A 19,117-nucleotide genomic window follows, 5' to 3' on the forward strand; every position below is an offset into this window, starting at 1 on the left:
ACAGGACGGGCTAATCACTGCTGGTGTGGGGACGGAGCCTTTGTCATCAGGAGCTGTGTCATTCATCAGTTCCTCTGGCAGTTTATCGCCGAGTCATGATTAACTTACTCTAAGAAGGTGTTTTTATTTAGTCGAGCCCGAGTGAAGTGCAGCTTTATCTCAAGGTGACAGAACTAATGTGTATCGGTGGGTTTTAAGCAGCTGTTCAGTTTGAGACATTCAGGTTTCAGTTCGACTTTGAGTGAAGGACGTTGCATGAATTAAGAAATCAAAGAATTGGCTTTCATATGGATAATAACCACTTTCCTGGAAAAGGCTTTAGTTGAGCCTCACATTTCTTTATATCTTTGGCTGCAACAACAATCTCTGAGTGAACAACTGAAGCATCTATTTGCTGGATTTCCATGAACATTGTTATAAATGTTCATATGAGCCAGAGGATAAAAGCTGATGACTTTAAAGACCCTCTGATATTAATCTAGTGCCACCTGCAGGTCAAAGTTTATTATTTCCTTTTTTATATTAAGTTCGCACCAAGGATAGTAAAAATTCAACAAAATAAGCCCTCAATTGAAGTATTAATGGTGCAGTACTATTTAAGTACATTTGACGCAGTGGATAATGGAGCTCACACGTAAGAGGGAGTGAGGGAAGTACCGCCGCAGACTGCTGCAGTGGTACTTCCCTCACATCTTCACAAAAGAGCAATTAAAGTCCCTAAAAGAGCCATTAGACAGAGTAAAGTAGCTTCCATTTAGAACCCTCCCCCCCTCCTCCCCCGCCTCTGAGCTGCAGGAAGGATGACGTCAATAGAACGAGGGAGAGAGAGAACGTGTAATCTCCCCCGCTTCATTTCCACCACCGACTGGAAATATCTGGGAAAAAAGCTCAGATCTGAAGATGAGTGACAATGAAACTACACTTCAGAAACTTCTCTGGACTGGGAGACGTCATTATGGAGAAACTGGGCCTGATTTAGTTTCCCCCCCACTCTCAAGGGCCAAAGAGAAGAGACCATGACGGCTTGGGCAGCAGCAGCCCTGTCATCAGATGGCCGAACAGATAGGACTTTATAAAACTGACATTTCATAATATTTTTGCAGCGTCTTGCATTATCGGACCCTCATTTCTGATTTGGATGAAAAATAAGTGTGGACATTTGACTCCCGCTGGAAAGACGAGTAGATAGAGAGATTGATAGGTTGATAGATTGATACTAAAGGTGTAGATAGATAGAGTCGGTAGATGCATATGGATTTAGTAGATAAATAGATGGACAGATGAATTGGTAGGTGGGTGGTTGGACTGATGGATGGATAGATAGGTAGGAGGTGTGTATAGGAAGGAAGGAAGGAAGGAAGGAAGGAAGGAAGCTAGCTCAGGAAAGATTCTCTTGTTTTCAATAATAAAGAATAAAACTAAAGCCGAGGTCTCAGAAGATCTAAACTCGTTTAAAAAACATTTAGTCTGTTTGGAAATGGGTTGATTATTCATAATTCAACAACAAACTATTTAAATGAATCCTTCTTTGCCCTATCATCACTGGATCCTGGGGCTGAAGCAGATGGTTTCCTGCTTCTGTTTCCTTCAAGTCGTCCTTTTGTAAACTCTCCTGCCTCCAGATATCCAGAGACACTGACTGTACATTACCTAAGTTTTAATGAGTTTTCTACTGAAGTTACACTATCTGACAAAAACACACACACACACACACACACACACACACACACACACACACTGCCCCTGTGAGCGATGCAGTGAGTCTGTGGAAGTAATGACGAGCTTCATAGAAACACTGGCAAACAACAATGTCACGTTTTTCATTAATTAAGCATTATAGCAGCTTAATGGACACATTCACAGTGTAATGAATTTAATTTGGGACATTAGGAGAAAGACAAACCCTGAAACAAATGAACAAATACATCTCTCGGATTTAACTTCATCTTAAAAGCCTTAAAAAGTTGTTGTTTTTTCAACATACAGGACGTTATCTAGGGCGGACAAATATATGAAGTAGAAAAAAATAGGGATGAAAGATAATACACTGAGATAAAAGAGGCTAAAAAGCTCTGTGGTGTTTTCCCGTTTATTCAGCCTTTCAATTAATACAAATATTGATTCATTGATTACTGGAGCTTTAGCATTATGAGTTGTTTGTGCACAGGCTGTCAAATGGTAGGATTCAGAGATAATAGACGTTATTTCCAGTATCTTCCTCCTCATTGTGCGCTTGAACTCTTCTGTTTAATAAAAAAAACGAAAATCTCCTTTATTATATCGTGGCTATTTTTACACTCGCTGCTTTGGCCGTCCATGTGAGCTTTTTCCAGAAGGGGCTCAAGGCAGCTTAATAGCTGGAACATCACTGGTGCTGCACTGATGTCTGCTGCCTCCGAAATGAATGAATCATTGTGTAGCATTTGTGTCCCGGCCCGTTATTTGCTCTCTCTTTCCTCAGCCTCCACATTTGCAGTCGGTGCCCCCACCGCGATTCCAATGTGTAAAAATGAGAAAAATAGAAAAATGAACGACCAGCGCTGCCTCTCTTGCCCCTGGAGCCTCGTTCCTCATTGAACAGATGAGGGGTGTAAAAAAAAAGAAAAAAATCACATTTGGATATACTCCACGCTTTTGTTTCATTTAGCCCAGCAGGTGAACTCCCAGTTCCCCAGATGGTCCCTCCGCCTCCGACTGCATCACAGCCAGGTTAATATAAAAGTGTGATTCTGTTCTTAGTAAACCATCAAACTGAGCGGGAGCATCTTTAAAAAGATTTGACTCTGTTCAGACACAGGTGACCCTCCTTCACGTGTCCTTTATTAATGCGACTGTGGAGATTAGCCTCCACTCGAGCACCGCTGGTAGAGAGAATCCACTGGTTCTGCGTTGACGATGACATGTCCCTTAATTGACTGTGATTAATTGTTGCGGTGGAATTGCTAATGTGCCCCGAAGGCCGAGCTCTGAGTCGGCCATATTACCGAGCGGTGATTAAATGTCCCCGGCTCGGCCACCGGGGGGGAAACCAGGGGCCATGACAGTGTGTCAGAGGACGGCGGAGGAATCTTCCATCTCAAGGCCTCCATTAGTGAACACACACACACACACTCACACAAACACACACACACACACACACACACACACACACACACACACACACACACACACACACACACACACACACACACACACACACTCACACTCACTCACACTCACACACAAATACACCGGGATAATCTCAGGTCATGTTAGATCAGAACTTGGTTACCATCAGGTGTTCATTGTTGCAGTGCATTGAAAACACTTCAATCACATCTGGGAAATTGAGTTTTAATATATTTCCACATTAATTTTGACGTGTTCCAGTTAAAGTTGATTATCTTTGTATCTATAGAGCATTAACCTGTGTCCGTAGCTAATGTTCCATCTCTCCATTTTAAAGGAGATGATATAAATGCTCACAATTTTATTTATTAAAGGTTTACATGCTTTATTTTTCAGAAAACACATCACTTACCTCAGACTGTCCAATGCTGCAGCTCCTCTGTTCAGCCTCTGACTGAAACACCTAGTTTTATCTCCTGTCTTTAATGAAAATGAATGGAAGTCGGTTCAGTCTTTTTTTTAAGTGATCCTGCTTAATAACAAACCAGTTGCAAAGAAATACTTTAATTTCCAAATACATTTCTTTACATCTCTTTTCAGGACGTAGGAATTAAACGTATAATACTTACCCTCAAATCTGCTGCAGTGTTGAAAGACAAATTTGTCTTTTCCATCTCATTTTCATTTTTAAACTTTTGATGGATTCGTCCCCCCCCCCCCTGCGCCAAGTAGCAGCAGGAGATGAACTTCCAGAGCTGATATCATCTGATCCACTATTAATATTTTCCTCCCTGATTCTGCACCGAGTCCAGGAGGAAAAAACTTTCCAAAATGTATCTATTTTGTGCAAAATGTGAAATAACAAAACTTGTAGCAGTCAAAGTAGTAACTCCTTGTTAATCTTTCAGTAGCATTGACACCACCTCCCCCCCCCCCCCCCCCCCCCCCCCCCCCCTCTCATCGACTACAGGGAAATGTGCCCAGTAGACTCAAGGAGAAATGCATAATTCACCGGTACACTGCATGACTGCTGGGTATCAGAGGCCTGGGAAGAATTCAAACTTTGTAATACAAATGTGCATAAATTCCCAGTGAAGCCAGACAGGAGCTCTGCTGGTGTTAGTGCCCGTAGAGATCTCACAAACACATTCACACTAACATGGAGGACAGCAACGTAGAGTAGAGGACATGGGAACCTCACTCCATACAAACAGGAGTCAATGTAAATACAGTTAAACTAAGAGAAAATAGGTTATTGATTTTTCTTTTCAATAAATATATATACTGCAGCCTCATTCATATATTTAATTACTTTACCGGAACATTATTGAACTGATGTTGTTTTGAAATTCCTTCTGGGTTTTATAAACTCGATCTCAGTTGAATTAGTTCTCTGTCAAAGTAAAAAACACCATAACTCACACCACGCTCCCTGGGGCATCTCGTTATGAACACATAATTGCATTGTGCTTTATTGTCCCTGTACCTTTTTTAGATTAAAAAGAAAATTGAATTAGTCATTTTACAGTCAGCTCTAAATAGCATAGCTTCTAATGCTTTTTACGCAAATACAACCATTTTATACGTCCTGTCCATCTCTCACAAGCAACCCCAGAGTTTTCAGAGAAGACAGCAGCTTTGTGATTAACCTGCACATTTTAAATGATCTGTCGCTCTCGACCCTTTTGCTTTGGCCCTTGTTATGATGCAAATATTAGAAAATGGTTGTTTTATGAATGCTCTAAACACATTTTGCTCAAAGTAAACATCATGCTGTATCGAAGAAGACTTGAAACTAGAGATCGAGACCATGAACTCCTTTGGGTTTAGATTTTTAATTTCCCCAGCACTTCTGTGCAGTTTCACCATTTTTCCCTTCGGAGAAACAGCGAAACAAAGTTTTGCTCCGTCCTTCCGGGCGGGAAGGACTTGGCTGGGAGAAGAGGAAGACACCAAGCCGCCTGTCCCCGGTGATTCATTCAGATGAGATGAAGCATGAACCCCCACAGGAGTGTTGCTTAGATAATTACAGCGAAGGAGACAGGAGCAAATGTTGTCAAAACCAAAGTCACCAGAACAATTAATGAAGAAACAGAAAGCTTCAGCGGAGAGAGGGACAACCGTTTGGCCGGTGGTTCTTTTTAATCTTTAATCTTAACGCTCCATTATTAATTCTATAACGTCTTTCTGTAGAGTTCTGTTTTTGCTCAGGGGTGATCAGTCACTTAGTGGATCTCTGTCTTCTCTTTCTTTCGGGGCGTTCCTTCATTTAAATGCGTATTTCAGCCCTTTTCTCTATTTCTTCTCCTTTATCTTTATTAATGTCGCACTTCCTGATTACGTGGAGTGGAAAGATTCTCCATGCTCAGTTTATTACGCTTGCTTCAGGGGTCCGGTTAAATGCTACCTTGCACCGAACATGCATAGGGAACAGTGTGTGAGCTGCAGAGTGAAGCTCAGGGAACTAAGTGAACATCCTATTTGAACCTTGCAGAGCTGTAGGGAAAGTTTGATGCTTGTTATGGTTCATGTACAAGTTGGAAATTAATCAAATTAATTGCCATATCATGTTCGTTTAGTCTTGTTAACATTTCAAAGCCTGAAGTTATTACATTTAAAAACCACAAATTCCACTAATTTCAGAGGTTGGAACAAGGGAATGTTTGTTTTCATTGTTTGCTAAATGACTTTCAGGATGAATAAATCATCAAACTGATTCACTGAGTGTTTTATTATACGTGTGGTTGAAAGTGAGAGTTTTCTGATCTAACACCATTAGTGGCAGAACAACACTGTTTGCGGCGACTTCCAAGAATTTGAAAGGTTTGACCTTCACACGTCAAGCGCCTTGTTCTAATGGATTCTTGGTGCTATCTACAGAAAATTCTTTACAATTGAATTGAAGTAGAGCGTATGCCTCCAACCAAGGCTGAACAATCCTACACATGAAGTTCTTATAGTAGAAATATGTTTTCCTAGCATCAAACAAACTGGTGTTAAGATGGATCTATAGTTGTGATGGCATCTCCTCTTATATGTTGGAGCTGCAGTGGATACTTGGATATCTGAAGAGTTTCATGTGTCCAGCCTCGGCTGCGTCGTCTTTTCCTTTTGATTGCTGAACCATGTAGAGTTATTTTTAACTCTAATCAAAGTGCACGAGTCAATCGACATCGTTTAGCAAAATCAAAGAGTGGAAACACAATCGTTGTGTTGAGTGAAGCACAATACATCTGTCAGGTACTGTACTGCACGCTGTGTGTGTGTGTGGCAGAACTCCAGTTATAACAGAGTGAGTCCAGCTTCAGTTCAGTGTTAATAATAAATTAGATTCTAACTGTAACACAGAGAAATGTATGTTATTGTACGAGCTGCTCCAGTTGTGATTCTGTCTGACACGTCTGGAGCCTTTTCTCACCACACGTCTTCAACCAGATCAACACAATCACGGAAACAGATGATTACTTATTGATTTGTTTAATTCTCTGTCAGTAACGGTGTGTGTGTGTTGCTCTGTGGAGCCGCAGTGCAAACTGTGGTGTGTCTACGTGTGACTGGCTGTGAACTCTGTCAGGGCTCTTTACTCTGACAGATGGAGAACCTTGGGCCTCCACTCACCGTGTCAGTGTCCAAGGAATGAGCTTTTCAACCCGGGCCAACTTTCCCCACACTGGGTATATTTGGAGCAAGCAATCAGACCAGATCTCTCAGTGTGTGTGTGTGTGTCTGTGTGTGTGTGTTGAGCAGTGATGTGTTTGTTGTTGCACTGCCGCTCAGAGCTCCAGACTTCCACACACATTGTTTTATCCACCGACAGCTCATGAGTCCAGTATGTGCTGTGGTGTCGGCTGCTGTCCAAGAGTCAGACTCCAAGTCCGAGGTCTCATGTTACACGACTGAAACCACCACAGCTCCAGTATACCCAGTAGATAATCAGATCTGTCCATCAGTGATCTGCACCAGCTCCAGCTAGCACACTGTATACTGACTTTTCACTGTTTTAACATCATCAAATTATGTCTTTAGATTCTATTGTACTGAACCTTGCATTGTCCTGCCCTGACTAGTTAATGAGCTGCAGTTGGACATGCCCCTGGTCATCCGTCAGGCTCAAACCTTGAACCTTCCTGCTGTGAATTGACAGTGATAACCCCTTTTACCACCGTGCCGCCCTATATTAGTGGATTTTTCTGAGGAACCAGCCCTGACGGCTCGAGCTGCAGTGTTTTCCCTCACAGAGCGACATCATTAGTCTTAAATGCATCACTAACGACCTCGTCGATAAACCGCTGAGAAGCTGCCACGACCCGAGAATTACGACTTCTTCTCACTAAATGTCAGAGCTGTCGATCTTCCTCTGTCGTGCAGACTGAATATCAGAATTTAAAACTCCCACCTCCTTCTGTAAAAGTCCTGCTCCTGCTGTGCACCGACTGAAAATAGGTTTAAAAGCAACGAAAGGAAGAAACATACAAGGCACTTTATGTTGCCTAGAAATAAGGTTTACTTAACCACTGCAGGGGAGATTTTAGTGTTGAGTTATTGCATTTACTTTCATTTAATGTCAAGACACTAAGTTTATTTATATGCCTTTTTAAAACTTTTAGTTTTATGTTTCTTTAGAAGTCAACCAATGAAGAGTCACACCAAAGATCACACAACAATACACAATAAATATGTAACGTGGGAGAAAAGAGATATTAAAACATTCAAAAATTATCAAAACAGTGAAATTAGGTTAAAAGGTTAAAAAGATAATTGTGAAAAGGATCTTGCCAATATCGTAACTCTACAATAAGTAATAATAATAATTAAAATAACCTTTATCTCTAAAGCATCTTTCAGAATCAGCTTCACAAAATATAATACAAGTGCAAAGAGAGCAAATCACAGCCATGAAGCAGCATGAACGTGGGCAGAAGGCTCATAACTACAAATGATTCAACCCTCACGTGCACACACACGCTCAGCGACACAGGTGAGGCGGTTTCCTCGTGGCTTGTGAGGTGTTGATGTCAGAAAACAGGGGGAATAAGAGCTCATGATAGGACTGAGGAGGGAAGACGAGCCCACACTGTGAATTACGTGTGTGAGGTTTGATTCCACAGCAGCACTCAGAGGACTGTGTACAACTGGATGTACGGTGAGTCAGGAGGAAGTGCAGGAAATGGATTTGTGCTCTGTGAGTAACGTGCAGACTTTGTTATAAAACTCTTCCCTCTGTGTGCTACACCATTGTGTGTCGCTCTGTATCATGTTTGTAAAACAGTCCACGTGCTCCTCTCATGCATGTGTATGAACATCTCCTCCAGGCGACTTGGTTTCCCGGGCCATGCACCACCTGCAGCCGCTGCACATCAAAAACCCCAGCAATGGCACGCCGGTCCACCAGAAGACCAGCAGCACGGTGCACTGGGAGCCCGAGGCGCTCTACACCCTGTGCTACTTCATGCACTGCCCACAGATGGAGTGGGAGAACCCGAACGTGGAGCCGTCCAAGGTCACGCTGCAGACTGAGAGGTGAGGAGCCCTGGAGATAACAGGCTGTTTTTACACTGGTTTGGTTCCCTTCAGTCATGCTCACGTGTTTCCTCCAGACCTGTTCTGTATGTCTCTCTGGATAACCGCTCTCTGGTTTCCCTTTGAATGTCAAAAATGAGCGATGTTCGTATCAAGGAGTGCAGACAGAGAAGAAGCTTTTAGAAACAAGCTGGTTTGCTGAGCTGAAGCAAGCGTGTCTGAGGAGCGCGGTGGTCCAGAGCTGTGAGAACTTTAAACTTAACTTTAATATAAAACTTACGATGAAGACGGTTACAAAGGTTGATTTGGATTTTTTTTTATAAATTTGATGATAAATGTGATTTTAAAACCAGAATTAATGTTTTCTCATCAAAGAAAAGTCATGATACTTAGTTCACAGCTCAAAGCACACTCAGAGAGAGATAGAGATGAGTCTGATCTAGGTTTTGGATTCACTGAGCTGCTCAGAAATATCTTCATAGTCAAGTTCAGTCTCAAAAGTAAAGAAAAGGTTTGTCTCTCTGTCTCCTCCCAAAACAAGGCGGTCTAACCTTGAGGACACCAACACTACCGATGCGCTCAGTTATTCAATTCCCCAAAAGATTTAATAATATCCAAATTTGAAGTAGAAATGGCGACGGGTCACTTCTGTAAAAACTTCTAGCAAAAGGTGCTCGATAAATATCTCTTACTCCCTCTTTCTTCCATTCCTTGTGATGAACCACTCTACCAATCAGAAGAGTCTGTGCCTTTTATTTCTGGACACTATTTAGCAGGATACCATCTGAGCAATGTGTAAACGTTCAAATCGTGTAGAAGACAACATCAGGAAGCTTTGAAATGGATCAGTGGATATTCAAGTTTGAAATTCATTCCTTAGGGATGAGACAAATGAAAAGAGCAACAAAAAAGAGTGAATTCTCCATCCTGTGGTATTCCTGCAGTGGGTCGGGGGGGCACATGAAGCCTTTTGTACACACATCCCGACTTTCTCACACACGTTTTCCGGTCCACAAGCGACGGGTGAGATGCTGCGTGGGCTCGGCCGTCACTGACACTTCCCCCGGCGTGGGGCAGATTGATGGGAACCAGGGGGACTTCACTTGGACGGACGGATATTCCAACATCTTCCTCGACTCTGCAGAGATAAAAAGTCCATCCAGGAAACCCCGGGGAGCCAGAGGAATGTCAGGCGGAGTGACATGTCAGCAGGCCCACGGGTCCCCGGAGAGAAGACTCTCTATTTAGCATTCTGCTGAAAGGTTGGAGGCGAGTAGAAAGGGCCGGAGCAGCAGTGGGAGAGGGTTTGTTTTGTGAAGCTTCGGATAGAAGTCTCTCTCCAGAGCTAAATTATTGAGCAGCAGCGAACTGAAATTACTTTTACACCTGAGATTGAATCTATTTGTTGTTAAATTACCCCAAGAAGAAAATTGGTTTATCACTTGAGCTGATTTCAGACGCGTTTTCCTGCCAGCGCCCAAAGTTAAAACTCAGACAAACAACTATCTCAGGATGAAAAAGAGGAGCCATGAAAGACAAAGACGTCAAGATGGGAGAGCCTTAAGTAACCAGGGTCAATACCAGTAAACAAAAACACATGATCTCCTTTTATTACATCATGTCCTGCCGTGTCTCCACTTCCTCCCACTATCCAGGAAACGAGCTCAGATACCCAGGAAGCGAGCTACATGCCATCTTGCGCATTTGGAGTCATTGCAGTCCATTTCCCATCTGCTAACATGGAGGAGGCAGGATTTATAAGTTCTCTGGCCGGGCTCAGACGAAGATTAGGACTTGGTATTTGGGTTCAGGTCGGGATCTGTCACGTTGGATGGGCTCTGTGCTTCACTGTGATTGGATAAAACATTGTGTTTGGTTCGTTTCCCTGAGATCAGACAATTTCCATGTAATCCGTCTCTATAATGACTCTCGGGTTCACCCCACAATTTTTTTAAATCTATAGTAAAGATGAAATCAGCAGAGTAGATGTTTGTCTCCTGATTTATTCAGTATTTTGGCCCAGACGTTTACTTCAGAGGAGGAATGTTCACCCTGGCAGTGCTGGGTTAGTTAGCTGTCGCTGCAGGCCGGCTGTCGGTACCGATGGGGAACATTACCCCTCGTGGTTTTTACAAACCTCCAACTGTAAATATGTCTTTTGGGGAAACAGACATCCGTCGGTGCAGAACCACTGAGATAAAAGAGAGGAGGCCTGAAGTGTCCCATTAGTCAGCGGGTTTTTAAAAGAACTCTAATTCCCTAACAGACTGTAGGTGGAATAAAAATACACACACATACACAAATATGAAAAACTGGTCAAACACAGAAAATCAATATCTAAAAAAGCTGCTGCCTTGATTAAACATGTGCTCGCAGCAAATTGACAGAAGTAGCCGGCAGCTGTATCCACAGTAAACACCACAGTCCCCAACTGGTCTCTCTCTCTCCCTCTCCACCGGGGACCAGCGTCTGTTTGAAATCACTTTTTGAGGAATTATCTTTGCTCGAGGGTCACGGGGCAGAGCAAACCTCCACAGGGAACTTCTCTGATGGATCCGTAATGTAATCATCCGACTATAACATGGAATTAGCTCATTTAATTTCATGTCTCGGAGGTTTCTATTGTGCATCCGAGGCCACTTCAGGGGGTTTTAAAAGCCTTCACGGACGAAATGATGTTTTATTATCATCCGGCCTGAGATTGGTCGATTCAGAGATTTACTGCATCTCCGCTGTAATTAATGTTCCTTGTAGAATAAGCGTATTTGTGTATAAATTATATGAGGTCGTTAGAGGACATATTCACAATGTCTAACTGCTAATGCTAACTGCTAATGTGTAATGTGCCACATCCCAAGGTTGTTTCTGTTTGTCATTAGTTCACTAATGTAGAGAAGAGAAAGACGCATTTGAATGAGCCCGAGAGGATCGTTATGATGAGTGAGTGGGAGGCTGCACTCCCAGTAGATGAACTTCAATCCTCAACCAGTTCAGATTCGTGAGTGTGGATGTGTTTAAATCAGAGTTGTGGCCAAATAAAAGAAGAATTCAGCATTTGAGGGCGAATTACTGGACTGGATCTGATATCGTGTGATTTCTCAGAAGTGTTTAGTTTCTTTGCTGATAGAAAACTGTCCCCTTGCACTTATCATAAACCCCTGAGCATCATTGTTCCCAGCAGTTGGTCCCAGAGGAGCTTGCTGCTGATTGCTGAGCGATGTGAGATGTTGTAATTTTACCCTCTGAGGATATATAGGGGCTGAAAAGAATAACACAGTGGGACTATAAAGCACTGAATCAGCCCCTGGGTACCTGCTGTACTTCACTGTACTTCACTGTACTGCATTGTAATGTAGCTACTGTGCAGTATTTGTGAAGTTTAACTTTCCCCCAGTCTTTGAATATTCAGATTATATTCCTTTTGAGTGAAAGCATCACAGAATCTGAATTTGAAATCTATAAGCCCTGCGTTGAAAGACCAAGTTCTTTATTTCAGATTGGGGGGATAACCCATATGTTTTGTGTGTGTATTAAGAAACTCTCTCTCTCACACACACACACACACACACACTAGAGAAACAAATGATGAAATATGAACGTGTCATCCAGAAGAGCACCGCTGCTGATTTTGATTAAATAAGATAATAACGTCGTTTAGGGAGTTTTTCACTTGGAGATCTCTTTCTGTTCTGAATGATGAAAACTGATTTGGTGCAGCTGCCTTTTTTTCTCCGTTATCTCTCAGAGGATCTTTAATTAGAAAATATGTATCTGTCCATGTCGGAGTCTGTATTAAGTGTTTTTATTTGAAAGGTCCATAGAGCACACTGGGCTTTATGGAAACTCATTTCACCAGAGGAAAACTGGGAGTCAATTCAATTTATCTGTATAGCACCGAATCACAACATGCATTATCTCAAGGTACTTCACAGAGTAAGGTGGAGAGCTGATGATGTCCCACAGTGAGGAAGGGAAACAGGACGTGAACCGACTGGAGGGCGGCCTTGTGCCTCGGATGGTTTGGTGTAGAGGAGAGAAAATGGAGAGGCAGGAGAAACCTAATCCCCTTTAATTAGAACGTTAACCATTACAGCACAGATCTGTTTTTCCTCTGCAGGCCGTTCCTGGTGCTGCCGCCGCTAATGGAGTGGATCCGGGTGGCGGTCGCCCACACCGAGCACCGGAGGAGCTTCTCCGTGGACAGCGACGACGTGAGGCAGGCGGCCCGGCTGCTGCTGCCCGGTGTGGACTGTGAACCCCGGCAGATAAAGTAGGAACAACCTCCCTGCTTCAGTTAAACCTCGGTGACACCAAACTGTAAATACAAGGAGTGATTTGACCTGTTTGTGATGAGAACATGTAAAATCAAAACCTCAGTCAGCGTTTTCCTTAAATCTTCACCCATGAGCCCATTATCTCAGAAATCAAAGGTCCAACTATGCATCTGTTCAAATCTATACATCTATATAATCAGCCGATCTCCTACTCGCTGTAAACGAAGGCTGTTTGTTCCACCTGCAGAGCGGAGGATTGTTTCTGTGCCACCAGGAAGTTGGACGCCGCCTCCACCGAGGCCAAGTTCCTGCAGGACCTGGGCTTCAGGATGCTCAACTGCGGGCGGACGGACCTGGTCAAGCAGGCGGTGAACCTGCTGGGGCCTGATGGCATCAACAGCATGAGCGAGCAGGTCTGGCACTCACTCACACACACACACACAGACACACACACACCCTCCTACACATATACTGTACAGTGCATTAACACACCTACACAGGCAGGTGGAGAGGAATACACAATGAATTGTACATTTCTAACAAGTATCACCTGGCAACACGTCCCAGTTCACACACACGCTGGGCACAGACTGCTCCCAGTGAGTCATGCAATGTGATTATTAATATGCCGTGATGCAGATAAAAAAAAAAAAAACATGATTTACACTGGTGTAAGAATCTTAATTCCATTTAGGATTTATATTTCTTATTACTTCTGACCCTGACTCTATTCAAGCTGCAGGAAATTATAATTTTCATTATCAATTAATAAACAAATGTGTTTGTAAAGGGATAAACGGATTTTCCCCTTTAATCTAATCTCAACATTTTTTATATAACCCTAACCCCCTTAAATGTGCCCTTATATGGTAATTATGTGAGACTGATGTAGTTTTAACACAATAAAAAGAGTTTGATTACAGTTCAGAGATCGATCATAGTTCATAGTTTTACTGTAATAACAGAAGAACGTGATCTACTGTTCCATTAGTATCTGATACTGCTGCTGCTCTGAGCTCTGATTGGTTTCCTTTGACCATCGGGTCGATATCTCACTGCCTCTAAGTCACTGGGGATTTTCTGATTTCCCAGCTCATATTGGTTCTTCCCTGCTCTGCTAAGTGGAGGCTAAAGGCTCAGTCTGATTTTTCCACAGTCAGAAAGATGAGGCTTGTTAAGTTCAATTCAGAAACCATTTGCAGGTCACTCCTGAAATATTCTAAAACCTCGAGATAAGAGGAATATGTGGATTCAGGTCAGATCACTTAACTGGAACAGCCCTGATTCACTTTTCAGTCTTCACACGTCATCAGTGTAAGAGATGTTACTGACTGACATTTCCCTCCTCCTCCCTCCACATGTATGAACAGCCACGGTGTCATACCGGCTTTTATGTCCTTGTAAAATAAAAAGCTAAACGGTGCGAAGGGACCAGACGGGAGCCATAAAGTCAAACCTGCTGTTTGTCAGGGTCCATCCCCCCCCCCTTCAGCTGATTAAATAGATGGGTGTCCAGGAGATGTTTTAAAAAGGAATCACCACAAAGGGAATGGCTGTCGTAAAAAAGACCTTTGTCGAGCGTCACATCCCAGATCAGGCGTATAATCGAAGTCTGTTTTAATGGAGGCTCACCAGAAACCCTGTGAAATGTGTAGGGTCGTCTGATTAAAGTGCAGAAGTTGAGTTCTCTTATACATTTCCCTCTTCACACGTCGACACTTGAGCGAGGCGGTCGGCGTGCAGCTCGCGGTACAATGTGTGTGGGCGTGCCGGGCTCGGGAGACCGCTCCGTGCCTATGGCGGCCTGCAGAGACGTGAGATGTTGAATCAGGAGTTCCACGGCCCACTTACGCTGTCGCCCTCCTCGGAAAGGACGCGGTTATTTTCCGAGGCAGCAGTGATTAGCTGTGGAGAAGCAAAAGTCGCAGAGCAACAGCTGTAATTGACTCATGTCCACTTTGTGTATGCGTGTGTTTCAGTGCATGTCTTTAGAAACGGAGCTGAACTTCTCAGCATCCGTTTGATGAAACTGTGAATTACATAACATTCTATAAAGAGAGAGAAGTAACGAGCACAGCTGCTGGTGAAGTGCTAATGGGTCTTAGGAGCTGATGATGGCTCTTTTCTCTTTTCTCCTCCTTCCTGAACTCTCTCGACATGTTTCCTCCAACTCTCACCGTGTTACCCTCTCCTCCTCCTCTTCCTCCTCCTCTTCCTCCTCCTCTTCCTCCTCCTCCGCCTCCTCCTCCTCCAGGGGATGACCCCTCTCATGTACGCCTGCGTCCGGGGCGATGAGGCCATGGTCCAGATGCTGCTGGACGCCGGCGCCGACATCAACAGCGAGGTCAGTGATTCTCCGTCAGTCCTGCAACAACGCTGTCTGCACATTTCTGTAATTTGTTCCATTCTGTTCATTTGACACGTGTGTGTTGTTCCTCTGAAAACCATGAACTGGCTGTTTGTTGCTTCCTCTCCCTCCTGCTCTGTTTTCCATCGTCTCACCTGTTCTCCGCATGCTCCCTGTTCTCCTGGCAGCTCATTACATGAAGTGCACTGATAAGCAATAAACCAGAATCATTTGTGTCTGTGCTGATACAGAATATTACTCCAGTGATAGTCCCTCAAGTGCAGCCATGTTATTTATTTTTTATTTTTTACCTCGTCCAGCAGCAGTTATCTTTCCGACCACATCAGTAACGCATCAGTGTTGTGCGAGATGTGTGCGCTTTGTGTAACGTGCTGCAACAAGCTGAACTTCATTTGCACAGATTTCTTTAAGTGTGTTGGAGTTTTTAGTAAACCCTGCTTCTGTCTGAACTGTGACCCATGTGTGTGTGTGTCTGTGCTTCGGCCTCATCGGTCAATAAGAACCTCAGAGAGCGTTGGACTCTCCTCCTCCTCCTCCTCCTCCTCCACACCGACTCCATCCTGCTTGTGTTTGGTGCTTGTGTGTGGACTCGTAAAAACTAAAGTGCACTGAGTTTGTTTACGGAGAAATCGATAAAGAGACGGATAATCCACATTTAGATTTTGAAGTCTCGAAGTTTATGAAATCATTTATCACAACACAGGCTGTAAATAAAGATGGACGACGACGCGTCTCCTCTTTCTCCCGTTGAAGCTGCCTCTGTGAACCAATCCCAAAAAATGTATTTCACCCTGGTCCCATCCAATAACATGGAGGAGGCTGGGTTTATGCTCTATACTGCAGACAGCCACCAGGGGCAATCCAGACGTTTAGGCTTCACTTTTGGGAGCTGTCCATAGTGCCTAAAACCTGTATTCTGTGTGCCCAGCAGGGGGCGACTCCTCTGATCAGTTTCTATAGAAGTCAATGATAATATGACTCCAATCCTCCTAAAGAGTTAATGGTTTGAATCTCTAGTTTCAAGTCTTCTTCAATACAGCTCATGTTCATTTAGTATTTAGTATTATTATCCCGTTGAGAGTCTAATAGACTTTTTGTTATTGGGGCGTGGATACCGTGTGATTGACAGCGAGCACCGTCCAATGGGTGCAGACCACAGGACTTTGATTAAGCCCTAAGAACTCAGTCGTCCAGACAAGAACAACAACATTTTGTGAAAATCATAATATTGCTGTTAAGTCTTCATATGTTTGTGCAGAAACGAGGTGACATTAAGAAAATCATTAATAATTCATCGTCATCTGTAAACACACAAACACACAAACACACAAACACAGATGTTCGGCACCGGAGCAGAAATGAAAAGTGACACTTTAATAAACACGTGTTTGAAAGGGAGGCAGACATCCACAAACCAGGAGTCGCAGAACCACATCGGCCTGCACGGCTGTTAGGTTTCACTCTGCTGCCACTTTGTTGATGAGTCAGCATCGCCCCCCCCCCCCCCCCCCCCATAGTTATTGCCTACTGTTGTATTTTCATTCCCCTTTGAAATGAATCGCTGGTGAGAGACTCAGTCAGACAGTCAGAGATCATTCAGATGCACAATAACTGACTGAAGCCCAGGAGGAACAAACCTCCCTCTGCCATCCTCCTCTTCCTCTGCTCACACTTCTCCTCCTGCACATACTGCTTCCTCCTCCTCTTCCTCTTCCTCCCTGAGCTGTGAATGTTAGCGGCTGTATAAAAATAAACATATACATATATATATATATCTCTCTCCCTGAACTTCACCTATATGACTTCCCAGGTGCCCACCACAGTAAACAAGCACCCCTCAGTTTACCCCGAAACGCGCCAGGGGACGCCGCTCACTTTTGCTGTGTTGCACGGACACGTCCCTGTCGTGCAGGTGATGATGATGATGATGATGATGATGATGATGATGATGATTATGGTGCAATCATGATAATAACAATATTAACGAAGCCATGTGTCTGTTTGATTTTGATCCTGTTTGTGCAGTAAGTGTTTCTTAATGGAGACGCCTCCTCTGCAGATTGTTTTTAATAATGTACGTTTTAAAGATGTGTAGATGAGTCACCCTGAGTTCTCACCATATCTGAATCTGAGGCTCGGTCCTGCAGCAGCAGGGAGAAACAGTCCAGAGGAGAAGTGAGCAGAACAAACCTCGTTCAGATGATCCTCAGCCTCCAGACGCCACAGCTCTGGGTTTCCTGCTCCATTTTAATCTATAATACATTCTGTCAGTTGCTGTTTGAGCCGACGCCGGCCGACAGCCCCAGGAACTGTGTTGCCTTCAGTATTTTTTTCAATTATTAATCTGCTCCAACACAATCTTTCAGCTGAACACCAACAAAGACAAAAACACACACAGCTAAAGAGGTAGTGTAGACAGGAGCTCGGACAGTCTTTGTGGTGGTCGAGACTTTTCCTGATTCTAACAAAACGTCTCTTCCTCCCTCCTGGTGGTACCCCCCCTCTTCCACAGTTGCTGCTGGATAACCGAGCGAATGTGGAGGGCGCCCTGCAGGATGGGGCTGAGAACTACACGGAGACGCCGCTTCAGCTCGCCGCCGCTGCAGGTGGATTCATCTTATTCGACCAAATTATTTTTCCAGACGATGACTTGTATCTCTGCTTTAAGCATCTTCTTAATTCATCACTGTGAAACTGTTAAACACTTATTTTAAAGGGTTTTTAAATCGTTACGTCCATGTAGAATTTGAAAAGACTACAAGATTACAAACTATGTTATACCTTATACATAAATTATAGTCAATATTGTCATTAAACTATCAAAGCAGAACCAGACGTTGAATTTTCTTTTGAAATAAAAATGTAGAAGCTCAAACATCAGGAGTTAAATAAGTATTTAGATCCTTAAAATGAATACAAGTACCAACACTACTCTATAACAAGTAAAAGTATCATTAAAACAAGTTTTATTTGAGTGTATTCACCTTTTATCTGTGTGTATTTTCTCCTCAGGGAACTTTGAGCTGGTGAGTTTGCTTTTGGAACGAGGGGCCGACCCCATGATTGGGACCATGTGTCGAAACGGCATCTCGTCGGCTCCACTGGGCGACATGAACTCCTACAGCCTGGCAGCAGCACACGGCCACAGGTAACACACACATACACACACACACACAGTCACACACACACCTCAGATATATCTATTACCACTCTATCGATCCCTTTACACGCTCGGCGCTGCATCAGCCTCCCACAAAAGCCTGCAGCTCAAGAGAGGCAGATCTCTGAGCTGTGTGTCGGACAGCAGGCAGCGATAAGAGCGGCCGTCTGCTCTGACATCATGTCCCTGCAGCTGAGTGAGATGAAGCCCGTCAGGATCCAGGCAGAGAGCTGAGGGCACGTGGAGACTCACGAGCACAACACAAGCTTTAATAAGACAATCAATTACAGCACGGTGGTGGTGGTGGTGGTGGTGGTGCAGTGTGGAGGGAGCTGGTTCAAACTGGTTGAGAGATTGATGGAAGGGATTTTTGTGGAAAGTGATCGTCTGGAGGATTTATCTTACAGTGTAGAAAATGAAGAAAATAAGTGCATTTCTGTCAAGTTCTATATATTTTGCTTCATTTATGTTTTCTTTTTAGTTATTTACAATGAAGTTTATGATTAAATGATCAAATATCAAGCCCCAATTACATTTCTTTGTCATAAGGATCGAGAACAACATCTTATGAATCCCTGGACCCTTTTTATTTTAAATATATATATTTACCGGTATATTGGTAACGGCATCAACCTCAAGAATCCTCCAGATATAAAGGTCTAAGGTTTATATTAGGACTGTGCAGAG

At 43.5% G+C, this 19,117-nt stretch overlaps 1 protein-coding gene across 1 annotated transcript in view; it reads left to right on the forward strand.

The window, feature by feature from the left end:
* The window catches only part of LOC128428598 (ankyrin repeat and BTB/POZ domain-containing protein 3-A), a 103,238-nt gene that overhangs the window by 75,849 nt on the left and 8,272 nt on the right, over positions 1-19,117 (forward strand). Inside the window, exons 3-9 of the mRNA XM_053414810.1 lie at positions 8,421-8,628; positions 12,746-12,898; positions 13,150-13,315; positions 15,157-15,246; positions 17,081-17,182; positions 17,783-17,876; positions 18,283-18,418. Coding sequence (XP_053270785.1) covers positions 8,421-8,628; positions 12,746-12,898; positions 13,150-13,315; positions 15,157-15,246; positions 17,081-17,182; positions 17,783-17,876; positions 18,283-18,418 — 949 coding nt within the window. The remainder of the gene's footprint in view (positions 1-8,420; positions 8,629-12,745; positions 12,899-13,149; positions 13,316-15,156; positions 15,247-17,080; positions 17,183-17,782; positions 17,877-18,282; positions 18,419-19,117) is intronic.

This window comes from Pleuronectes platessa, chromosome 22, assembly GCF_947347685.1.
Source record: "Pleuronectes platessa chromosome 22, fPlePla1.1, whole genome shotgun sequence".
Lineage (NCBI taxonomy): Eukaryota > Metazoa > Chordata > Actinopteri > Pleuronectiformes > Pleuronectidae > Pleuronectes > Pleuronectes platessa.